We start from the raw sequence: 12694 nt of genomic DNA, 5'->3' as shown, positions 1-12694 counted from the left end.
TCTTTGGCTTAATTACTACTCTGAGAGTGCTGTCCTTTTAGCAATTGGCATGTTTCAGAGTCTGTATAGGTAACGATTATTCGATTTCTAAATTAGTTGAATGATCGATCAATCATAAGTAAACCGATTAATTGTTTCGGTCCGGAGAATAAAGTATTCTATTATTCTTTCCGACAAAGTTTTAATATAAAAGTGAATACGAAAATCTAAATCATGCAGTGTTGAACTTAAATATGTGAATTTGTTTATGTGATTTCATAGGTGCCGCTGGTTTTAGCGCTGTGGCCTCGCCTTGCAGCTAGAAGCTCATGAGCTCCAGTTTTCTTCAGGTCCTTCTCTGTTGAGTTGGCATTCTTCCTATGTGTGTTTATCCTTCTGCTGTAGCTCTCTTGTTCGTTGGCCACTTGAAATAGGCATCAATCTCCCTGTGATCCAAACAAAGTATTGAATATTGATCGACTTCAACTGTGGCGGAGGTAAAGTCAAGCTGAGAAACAGTGCTGGAGAGGTAAAAACATTTATTTTGTCACATTTTCTATACAAAAGCCCTTTTTCAAAAGGTTTTACTTCATACATTGCAGGAATTACAATTAATTAATATTAAAAATAATACACTGCTTAATTGTAAAGTTATACACACAATACATATAATGGATTCAACATCCAAAATACATTGCATATATGAAGAAGTAGCATGGGTTCCTCTTCACTGATACTGCTTATAAAACAGGAAGGTTAAGGGTACATTACCATAATTTCTTTATGCTACAAATGACATGTTCCCTTTGGATTTGTTCACTTAAAGCTATACATCTGCAAAGAAAGCTGGATGTAAATATTAATGTTGTATTACTGAGTAGCAAACACCTGAAAACCTTAAAAGCACAGGGCTAGTTATGAACTTTAGGTATAAAAAGTGACTGGCACTGGAGTCTCTCCATCACCATTATGAACTGCATACAAAGTATAGGAATCATCTCTATTAGATTATGAGTTAAGCAGGCATTCGTGGTTTTAGGATTACAAACAAATAATATACAGATATATTTTTTTTAAACTTACAGGCACTTAAGATGTCACAACTGGATTTTAGAAAACAACACCTGTATGAAAACAAAAATGCTAAACTGCATTGCCCAAATGTACAGATATAAAAATACTTAACATGCTCAACATACTACTAGAAGAAATGGACTCAAAAAGTTTGCATTTTTGACCGAGGTCAACTCGTATTAACTCTCTTGGCGTTTTATACTGTGTCACATATGAAAATAACTCTGCATAATTTATACAGTAAGTTGCTTTAATGCCTAGTTGACTGATGCTTATAAAATAATAAAAAATAGGTCTGACAAACGCACAGCGTTTGCGAATCTGAGGATTTCTTTGTTTCATCTCGTCATACTTCATTGGTTTTTGTTCTTTGATAAATGACTTATTTTCAAGTGTCTATTTTCAGTGACGTCCTTTGAAAAATTTCTGAAATTGACAGTTGAAAAGCTGATTATAGTTGTAATTTTGACATGTTTTTACATGATAATGAAGAAACTCTGACTTGAGATTTGTTTGCATTTTGTTGGGCTGGAAGATCAGCGAAAGACCTTTCACCAAACATGCTGTTCTCATGCTAGGATCTAGTCCTGGAGAAGAAAAAAAAGAAACACTGCAACATAGGTGTCTGTTAGTCAGAATCACGAGGACCATCACTTCTCTGCACTGACCAGTACAACTGGCCTAAAAAAAGAGAGAAGACAAAGCCTGGCAGCTTTTATTGTCAGATTTAACAAAACAGTTATATCTTCTTCAGGACTTTAGTTGTCTACTGGTAATTGATAATAACGATAAGATATAGATCAGCAGTTGGAGCGTAACCCTAACACTGCAAGGGTTAGAGCTTTGTTTCTCAGCACATTTTAAAAGTAGATAAAGACTCGAGGGTTTTTGGATAGTTAAACAACATCCTCAAAAACAGCAAGGCCAACATAACCTTAAAAACCCCCCTCACATACTCTAAAATCACTTTCATGTTTTAGATTCATGACAACACATGGACATGCATTATTATCTTAAATAACCACTTCTGACATATTTTGATTTAGGCAAGGCTTTTTCTTTTAAGAGTATTTCACAAGCCAGAAAACGTTCACATTAATACTGATATGGTTGAGGAACACACAAAAAAAACCCTCAAAATACTATGGCTGAAAGGAAGTGATGAGTCAAGCACTTAGCTTAGTGTGTGGCCTACCAAAAAAAAAAAACAAAAAAAACAAGAGAGAGACACACAGGGCAGGAATTGCTGCAAATTACTGCAATTAAAATCTCGACTTTGCTTCCGCAGCACAACTGACTTAACTCTGCTGTGCTTATTACCTATCATCTCTCTAAACTTCATGCAAAATACATTGAAAACATTCTTTAAGCAACTGAGTTGACCCAGGTTCAGCAGAAACATACAGCGCTTCATTCTATGGCATCTAACTCTTCTCCAGCCTTCCAGTTTTGGAGGATAAATTAAATGGCGGCATGGTGAACTGTGTATTCCAGTCGCCAATTCTTATTCAGTGCTGAGAGAAGTCCCTCTTGCAAGATCTCTTACGTGTCTATTGGAGGCACACATACGCACATACATGCACACAACACCCTTCCTCCCTCCCTCCACACACAAACACACACGCACACCCACGCACGCACACACACACGCACACACACACGCACACACACACGCACACAAGTAACAATAAACTAGAAGATGAACAGAAAAGCTAAGAAAAACAGTGGAAAAACCCCAAACAGGTAGTCGATAAGCGGCTACAGCTGATTTTTCTTTTTAAGCAAGGTGTACTGAGAAGGACATAAATTGAGACCCATAAGTGGTAGGCCCATGTCTGGTAAGGTAGCATGAAGAAAAGGCTGACACAATCAGGCTCAACAACTTTCCTTTGGCTTTGGGACAAGTATTGGCATTTAGATGAAACTTTCAAGACAATGGAAAAGACAGGCACAGGAAACTTAGATGTGCATCTATAAACAGTTGTAATAAGTAGTATTCCATTGTAGACCAAGGTATCCAGTTTTTATAAATTCTTACACACAAAAAAATATTCAATTTACTCATTCTTCTTTGAGGAACAGCATTTCTTTAGATGTTTGTTTCCATCAGTTCAGTCTTTGGCATTACAACGAGTGCAGCTCAGCAATTTTAGTAGGGGGAGAAGGTAGGTTTTAAAAGTTGGTCATTGATTGGTGAGAGTTGTTTTAATAGTAACTGCCAAGATGGGATGGCACATGGGTGTTTGGGTGGCGAGGAACGTTTGGGTTTGGGTAGATGCCTGCAGTGGGCGAACTCCAGTACTGAGCAGTGGGTCCAAAGAAATTGGAGGAGGTGACTGGCATAGATGGAGGGTGAGGGGATACAAAGTTGACCTTCTGCTGGTGGGCGTGGTAAGAAGGCACATAGGCTAGGTCCGAGGGGTATTTATACATCGATGACTCGGTGGGGTGGGGCTGCAGTGCCTGAGCAATACCATGGAAGTCGAACTTGTAGGCATAGCGTTTGCCATGCACTTTCGTCATGATATTTTTGTCATAGTAGTAGCGCAGCGCACGGCTCAGCTTGTCATAGTTCATGTTGGGCTTGCTCTTACGCTCACCCCATCGTCGCGCCACCTCATCTGGATCTGTCATCTTAAACTCTCCGTTGGTCCCTTCCCAAGTGATGCACCCTGCATTGGCACTGTCGGACAAGAGCTCCAAGAGGAACTGCCAAAGTTGGATTTGACCTGAGCCTGAAAGTGGACAGAAGAAGAAATCATTGTCATGGACACTTGCAGTCTCTAAAATGTAAGAATTTTTTATTTTTTTTTATGTTTACAGATTTCAGTATTAGTCTGATTACAGAAGGTTAAACATGTCAATAATCTTACCTGGATTGGCGAGACGACTACTGGTGGGGCCCAGAATCTGATAAGGATCTGTAGACAAATGTAAAAAGATGAACAATCTGGAATCAAATTTCTGTGGTATATAGTACAGTAAAATGTCCTGACGGAAAAAAGGTAAAATTGGTATCAGAATCCCTATCAAAACTCCACTCCAAACTCATTGTTCGTCTACTGTTTGAATGTTTTTTGTGTCAGTCGCACCTGCAGGTTTTGCCAGCAAGCTGGATGCTAAGATTTATTTGGCCAGTTTTCAAAATTAATTTCAATTCAGTTCGCATCCTTTTTGTGTCTGCTTGGAAAACTGAATGTTCAAAAGGCGGTGACCAGTGTTAATGGAACCATTCAAAGTGTCTACCAACAATCTGAGTAGTTTTCACTCTTTACAATGAGGTCCATAGTAAATCATAGACTCTATTGACTGCTACAGATCCCTGTCTTTATGTCATGTATACCTGCACATTGTGCTCAGATATCCAACTGCAGGAAAGAGCCAAACTGAAGCATTACACATTAAAATTTATGTAATTTAAAACTAAGCAGTACACTTATTAAGACAGAAAACATAGATTTCTTTGTAAGTTTAGTTCCAAGTTTTTCACTAAAAATTATATCTAAATATATTTTATGCAGAAAGCATCAATGAGAAATATCAAAACAAACAGTTGACATGCAAGTACTGGTCGAGAACTTCAGTCAACTACTCGACATGAAAATATTGTCAAGAAAATAAAAGGCAGGAGTTCACTAAAGTTATACACGTGGAGTCAGATATATCAAAAATAAAAATCTTTTTCATTGATCTGTTGTCAGAACTCCATAGTCGCTTTCGTTTTCTTAACTTCTTAGCTTTCTTAACTTATCAGGTTACTCTAAGCAACGTGCTTGAAAACTCTTGCCCCAAGAAAATTCAAGCAAATTTATGCCACTGATTTGATTCCTCCATTTTTGTATATAATGTTGTATTATTTATACTTAATCATATAAAATGTATACATAGAAAAAGAAATAAATGCTACGTGCAATAAGGAATAAGCCATTGTATTTTTAATTATTGAGGGATTGCAACTGTCTTCTGTTTTTGTCAGCAGACTCAATCTCTCTCTGTATAATGGATATTTCAGCTGAGGTTGTTTTCCACTGTTTTTACTGGAGGGTGTGAGTTGCTGTTCCTTCCTTTTTAAGATACCTTAGAGGTGTCCTGTTAGATTCAAGGCATACTTGGCTATCTCATACTTCTCATGTTTCCTTTTAAAAAAAATAAATAAATAATAGAAACGTCTTTATAAACTTTCCATCCTGGAATATTTCTGCATTACGTAAATTCATGCTTTGAAGATCTTTATGGTCATCTTTTAGGATATCTACATTATTTAATGTGCGTATCTAATTAACAGCTTAATATTGTGAAATATATTGCAATAAGGGTATTATAAGAAGGTGAAAATCAGTGCACTATGTCTTGGCTGAGTAGAACAATCCTCTTTTAGATTATTACTTATTTTTGTCAACTTGCTGTAAAGCTTTATTATAGTTACTGGATGCTAAAACATGCAGGTGTTCAATATACTTCATAGTTATGCTGGACAAACAAACGTTTTCCTCACTTTCTTGTCCGACTCTCCAATTTACATTATTTGCTGTTATTTTAACTGTCAACTCTTTATTTTCTTTTAGGTATTTTTCTCTTCATAGTAGCTACACCTGGTCTGACATTCTGTTTGGCTGTGATACCTTCTTGAAGGAGGGCATTGTCTGAAATGGCGCTACCATCAACTAACCATTCTCCTTTCCCTACAGTCAACTTTTTATTTTCATGAACATCAAAAATAATCCTATATCGGTTAATTTATTTCTTCTTGTGCATTCTGCTCTGTCTTCTCTAACAGAAGACAGTGTTGGTTGTGACAGATGGCTGCCTGCATTGAGACAGGTTATGCTGGAGGTGATGTGATGCTTTGATTCTAAATTCTTTATTATTTGTCACAAAAAGTAGCTGAAAACGGTTTCATGTGACCTTCAAATTGCCCAACTATGTCTAATGAACAGACTTGTAGTGTAGACATTACTATTACAGCCAATGTATCCAGTCAGGATTTTGCTGTAAACAAAGTGTAATTATGCTTGACTGTCTTAAGTACCAACATCAAGATATGATTAGGAAAAAAAGAAAAAAAGGAAAAAAAAACAGCTTTATCAAACCATTTGATACAAAAAACATGTTATCACTTCAAACAACAAGTTTTGAGTCTGTGCTCATCCGATCAAAAGCACAAATGCTATAGAGTAAGGGTAAAGGTAAAGATAATTTTATTTTTAAAGCACATTTTCAGCAACAAGGCAATACAAAGTGCTTAAGCAGTTACCTGGCTGAGGTCTGGCCTGCTCAGTGGACTTGGTCACATTCTGAGGAACGACAGGTGAGCCTGCAAGGAGGGAGGCAGTCATTGGATGAAGAGAGAGAGACATAACATGATTCAGACACTATATTCATAGGGTGGTCACAGATAACAAGACTACATATCTTGAAGGCACTTTAGTAGAGGTCCAAAGTAAATAAGGAAATGACTCGACTGCCTTCTGCAATCTTATGGAGTCTTTCCCACATGTCTAGACAGTGTTGATGTCAGTAATACATCTCTTCTGGTGCAAACTCTAGATAAAAGTATTACCAAGTATTTTAAATGGTCCTGAACACCCACTGACAGTGTTTATTTTTGACAGGCAGTGCTAAGAATTCCCTCTCAGTCCATTTCAATCACTCCTTAGTCAGATGCAAAAATACATAAATAGATCTTTAATATGTTGCTAAATGGCACCTTACCTTTGCCACTGTGCATGTTGTTAGACCACCCTGTCCGCCGTACAGCATCATATGATGGATCTGAAAAACAAGTATTAGAAAATTATAAAATCATGTTTTTTTTATTAGGAAAGAATCAATTAATACTTTATTCTATTACCAAAAGAAGTATTTAAGTGATACAAAAATGCAACTGCAACAATCCTTCAGATTTACTCAGATTACAGTCCTTAAAAGTCTCCATGTGCATGTGGTTAAATAAAATATCACAACCAGTAGTAGTAAATGTCGATTAACCTCAATAAATCCATCAAAAAGTGCTTAACAATCTTCTCTACAAGATATCTGGACACGCTCATGTGGTTTAGTAAGGCTTGCTTTGGTGGTTAGAACGTCGATGTCTTCGAGTCTTCGAGAAAGTTCACATCTGCTTGAGCAGCTTGCAACACAGTAACCACAAATTGCTGATGCAAATTAACGAACAAAACACACAAAACAATAGCTGGACCGAACACGCATTCATGTCTCATTTTCTGATACCTGAAGCTTCTATGGGACCTCAGTCAATGAGTGAACTGACCTGACCTGCGTAGGATAAGCTCTACCTGCTTTGTGTCTGTCTGTGGTGTAAGGCTAGACAGGTTCCACCAAATAATCAATCACTGTGACACAAGTGCACGCAACAGAGGCTGTGGCAACATCTCAAAAATGCCCTGGTATACTCATACTGCACCTGGCCAGCGCCCTTGATTGTTTCCATTATTACAGACTTAAACAGATCAAATTGCCAACAGAATGCTGGGGAAATATGATGTTTATTAATACCAGATTGGATTCACACTTCGTCTAACATGCTATCCACAGTATAAGAGTTGATAGCAAATATTTTTGTCACCAGTTTTTTTCCTCCTTATGGACAATAGGAAAAGACTATAAGGTTGCAATCAGCAGGGTATCTGACGGGTCGAAAAGCAATTTAATTTGCCTTAAGTGAAGATTATGTGTGTGTAAATCACAGGCTGTGTTAAAGAATGACCTATATAAAATCCTCATAGTAAAATAAGGTTGAGTTACAATTTTGAGACCATGACATTTTAAACCCTTGGTTTATCATTACACTGGCTCATGTTGAAGTTGAACACATTAGGGATCGTGTTAGGGACCATCCCGAAATGGAAATGATTTATGCTTGAATTTCACTCCCAAGAAAGACAAAAATATGATATTCCTGCAAACTCATTTAGCATATTACATCAAACATCCATACATTGTCTATTCCTGCTTATCTGTGCTGGGTTGCAGTGCGGGGACAGGTTTCTGTCTCCTGAGGTCACTGGGCGAGAGGCAGGACACAAGACAGACTGCCAGTTTACCACAGGCCAGCACAGGACAAACAACCATTCATACACATATTCATTTCTGAGGGCAACTTAGAAAGACCAAGTAACTTAACATGTACATGCATACCGTATTTTTAAACCATGAGAAGAAGCTGATGGGGGGCTAAGAAAGAAGCCATACATCCACAGGCACATTTATGCTTCACTTATGAAGACACGGCAACTACTGTTTGCAAGTACCTCACCCAGCAGCACCAATTATCTATTTTTTAATAAAATAAGTTATTCATAAGGGTGACTTGAGAGACTGTGTGTTGATTAAATGAATAACTTCAGCAGTTTTGTTCAAATGACACCTTGTAGAAATCCTACAGGCCATTTCAAACACTTCAATATTTATGACCATTGTTTTTATGTGGACATGTTCCCATTGTAAATGTTATGTAGATTGACGTCCTTTAAATACATAGTTTTGATAAATGTATATTTTTCAAATACCAACATATTTGCAAAGTTAAGTTCATGTAACCTTTCCTTCATGCAATATGGGAAATCAATGCTTAGTGACAACTCCAAAGTTCTCTATTTTGTTGTTGTTATCAGCTATCCTTTAACCTTGAGGACTTAATTTATAATAATTCAATTGAAACCTATTTGGAACCAAATACAAATGTTAAATACATTTTTACTAAAAGTGTGAGAGGAATTACTATAAAAAGCACATTTGAGCTTTCATGTTAACCTATTAACACTGGTGACAAACGGGTATCATGTCTTCCTGTTTCAATATTTCCTCACACAAAGCAACACTGCCCTCATGTGGATTATTGTATAATAACATTTTTAATGTTTAAGAGTCCGTAGGGAATAAAATATCGGATTCTTTAACTTTGTCAGTTAACTTATTGAATTATTTATTCCAGGATTAAACTCTAAATTACTATAGAAAATACATCAAGTATATCGAAATTTCCTTTCTTTAGTAGCAGAATATATGCAAAAGTTTCCTGCTGCTTGCAGACCTCTTAGTCTTCTTGACAGTTCTTATGCTCTCTAACTTTTAACCCTCCCCAGTGCTTCAGCTGAGAAGCCATTCTTCCAATATCTGCTGACAATAGAGATTCTTCCCAGCGTGTGCGACTCCACATATGAATTGAGTTGGTGAACAAAAAGTGAAGGTCCAGACAAGTGACAGCACACATAAAAGGTTAAAGAAAGGATATTAGCTTTCAGAGAAAAAAAGAACAAAGGAGTACATAGCCAAAACACAAAAAATAGGTAGAGGAGGGACAAATAGCAAGAATACTGCAGCGGTTTAGAGGGGCTGTCAGGTTCAATCTGGTGTGGGCCTACAGGATAGCCAAAGACCAGCGACTGGGGGAGAGTCCTAGGAGACTTGTGTTTCCTGCCTGCTTCTCCTGCAGACAACCTCTCTTTGTTTTACTGGCCCTTTTTTCCCCTCTGCTCACTGCCAGCAAACCTCCCCACCACCTCCACCACACCTCACCCCCGCCAACCAATCCCCATCACCCCGCAAAAGAAAATCTCCCAACGGGGGCTACCTCTGCTGCCGAGAGGGCTTAGGTGTTTGTGGGGGAGAGACAGAGGAAGAGGAGATGAGAGGGAAGGTGAAGAAATCCCAAACGGTGAGACGCAGACAGATAATAAAGTGTATGAAAAAAAAAGTCATGAAAGAGAGCAAAGTAATGAAAAACCACTGAGTCAGACAAAATGTAACTCTGGAATTTGAAAAGAAAACAGCGGCAGCATAAGCAGCTACTGTCTGGTATGGGCAGGGGGGGATGCTCGTTTGTTTCACACATTCAAGAAACTGAGGGGGTTCCAGAAATGATTTATTTGTCTCGCGTAAGCATGTAAAAAACCCCAAAAAAACCCAATATTCCAATTATGTTTGCATAATTCAATCTTTAAACATATAGAGGTCCTTAACTTTACACACACTCTGTTGTGTGAAAGGCAGGGAAGTAGAAGTGAAACTGCAGAAGAAGGAAGGAGCCACGGATGCATGAAATACCAAGCCCCAGTGATTGTGTGAGGGGGCAACTGTGAAAACACAAACACAAAAAATACGTATAGAGATCACCCTCATCCCCATCCTGCACAAACCCCCACCCCCTGCTTCTGCCTTCATTTTTCCAGGCCTCGCTCTGACTGCAACTCGCGCCAGTTTCCACTCTGGTCTGGGGTGTGGTGCACGCTCCTGGGAGACTTCAACTGCTGGATCAGTTAGTCAAAACAAGACCTAAGTGCTCTACAGAGAGGAGAAGACTGAGACAGAGGGACAAACGGAGTGAAGAAGAAAGATAAGGAGAGAGATAGAGGGAGAGGAAGAAAGAGCAACCAAGCCGTGAGAGTGAGACAGCGCCTGAGACAGAAAGCAAAGTTAGAGTTGAGTCATGGACTGATTTTAACACTGAATTTGGGCCAGAATGAGAGAGAGACCCAGACAGGCTAAACTGTTTTAATACCCGTAATACAGGTGCTTTAAAAACCATCTGTGAGGACACAAAGCCAGAAGAAGAGAATGACGGAAAAGCAAAGGAGTTAGTTTTACATTGGGTCGCATTAAGCTAGAACTTTTGTCTATCCTTCACGAACTAGTTGAAGCTCAGACTGAACTTAGATCGAAGGGATATTTTCTCAAATGGGTTTAGGTGTCTTGTTCTGACCAACTTCCCTGTCCCTGTTAAACACATTATGCTCACAGCATGATGCTTCCACCGCCGTGTTTCCTCCTAAAGAGAGGGTGTTAGGGTGATGTGTAGTACTGGTTTTCAAAGAAACATAATAGGATTAATTAGTATCCCATATGTGATTTGAGAAAAACCTTAATTAAAAAAAAAATCTTATCAATTTATTCTTGCCACTCCTCCATGAAAGCCTATTTGTGAACTGCTGGACTGATTATTATTCTATGTAAAAAAAATTGTTCATCTGAGCAGTGGATCTTTACAACTCCTCCAGAGATACCATGGGTCTTGTGGTTGCTTCACTGAAGCTTTCCTACTCTGCTTGCCTGACCTGTCAGTTTAGGTGTATGGCCTTTTCTTGACAAATGTATTTGTCATTTTAGAAAACTTTGTGTTGATCTACCACATAAAGACCTTACAACATACATTAATGTGCATTGTTATAATGTAACAAAATGTGAAAAGGTTTATTAAAGGATAAGGAAATCAATGCAAGGTACTGCATGAGAGCACCTACACATAAAGATATTTTTGCCTTTAATCCTTGAACAGTGTCTTTACAAAACTGAATTGTCATCTTCTAGTTTTTTTTAGAAAGCATACACTGATCTTGATAAAACAAATAATGGAACTAAAAGTGTGTGAACGAGTTGTGAGAATGATTGACTTCTTCAGCACTTTCTATACTGTATTAACCTTTAAAAACATGCTGGAACATCCTGCCAAGACATGTAGGAAACCTGGCCACAGATATGCACACCCGTCCACAAGAAAATGGTAGACAGAGACCTTAAATACACACATTGACACACTCACAGATTTTTTCATAGCTGCTGCATTCCGTGTTTTATATGCTCTCTTTTATTCATAACACTGCCTTTTACACCGCAGAATCTGGTGCAGATTAAGGGTTGTCTCCTGCCGTATACTTGTGCTTACTCTACCCCAAAGAGCCTGAATGGTATTTGGCTGTTCGCACAAAGCAATATGAACGCGGACATCTGGCAGCGCTCGTCTGCACAGACACTTACAACAGGTTCTGCCGAAGTAAGGCATCATTTATTGTTGAGTCACAAACCTACCATGTTCTAATGTTGGAATTGTATCTTCTTTCTGTTGTTTCACATTTTTTAAAAAGAATTTGCATCACAGTAACTTAAAACTGCATCCGTTTTATGTTACTGGTTTAAATAAAAAGGCACAAATAGGATACCAGATTATTGTTTCTGCAGTATAAAAAAAGATGTTATTGGAATATGAGCTCCTTTAATGGCAGAGGGTGACATATAGGCCAGGGTCTTTGCTCACAGCTAAGGGCAGAGTCAGTGTTACAGGAGCCCATTATAGCAATCGCCTCTTGTGAAAGGGAAATGCTCTCGAAGGGAGTGACCCACTGTTCCTGCCAGTCTAAATACCTGGTGTTGAGAACCAGGAAGACCAGGGTCAATGGGTGACAGAGCAGAATCTTATCTGGCCTACCCACTGGTCTATTAGGTTGAAGCTGCGCAAGAACAAGTCCACAGCCGGGTAACTCTGACCACAGGGTCAGATAGAGAAAGAGGCAGAAGGCATTCTCTGACACTTATCAGAGCTAGTATTTCCTCTGCTCCTGCCTTGATAGGGCTCTTCATCCTGTGAGTGAGGCTATCAGTGTTATTGCAGTCCTTTCTCCCGTCTCTGGTGGTGACACTCTATAGCCGATGTAAATTCTCTTTTTTTTTTGTCTTGTTTTTTTTTTTTTTTACAGATATTTAGTCAGTTCCTATTCCAATTGTGTCAGCACAAAATAATGTTTGGAGGGTGAAAAGCCATCAAAAGGAAAGTTACAGTCATTCTGAACTGGGCTTGACTCATTCTAAAACATTTTGAAAACAGCTTCAGAAGAACTAGCAATATATA

At 38.4% G+C, this 12694-nt stretch overlaps 1 protein-coding gene across 6 annotated transcripts in view; it reads right to left on the bottom strand.

Annotated features, from left to right (window-relative positions):
* Positions 1-501: 501 nt before the first annotated feature.
* fli1 (Fli-1 proto-oncogene, ETS transcription factor) overlaps positions 502-12694 on the bottom strand; it is a 41248-nt gene continuing 29055 nt past the window's right edge. For all 6 annotated transcript variants that reach the window (XM_008425969.2, XM_008425967.2, XM_008425970.2 and 3 more), the window contains 4 exons: positions 6766-6825; positions 6308-6367; positions 3927-3974; positions 502-3788 (listed from right to left, as the gene is read on the bottom strand). In XM_008425969.2, the coding sequence (XP_008424191.1) occupies positions 3259-3788; positions 3927-3974; positions 6308-6367; positions 6766-6825 (698 nt within the window). In that variant the 3' untranslated portion in view covers positions 502-3258. The remainder of the gene's footprint in view (positions 3789-3926; positions 3975-6307; positions 6368-6765; positions 6826-12694) is intronic.

The sequence above is a fragment of the Poecilia reticulata genome, linkage group LG13, assembly GCF_000633615.1.
Source record: "Poecilia reticulata strain Guanapo linkage group LG13, Guppy_female_1.0+MT, whole genome shotgun sequence".
Lineage (NCBI taxonomy): Eukaryota > Metazoa > Chordata > Actinopteri > Cyprinodontiformes > Poeciliidae > Poecilia > Poecilia reticulata.
Note: the sequence above shows the minus strand (reverse complement) of the source record. Positions and strands in the feature narration are given on the sequence as shown.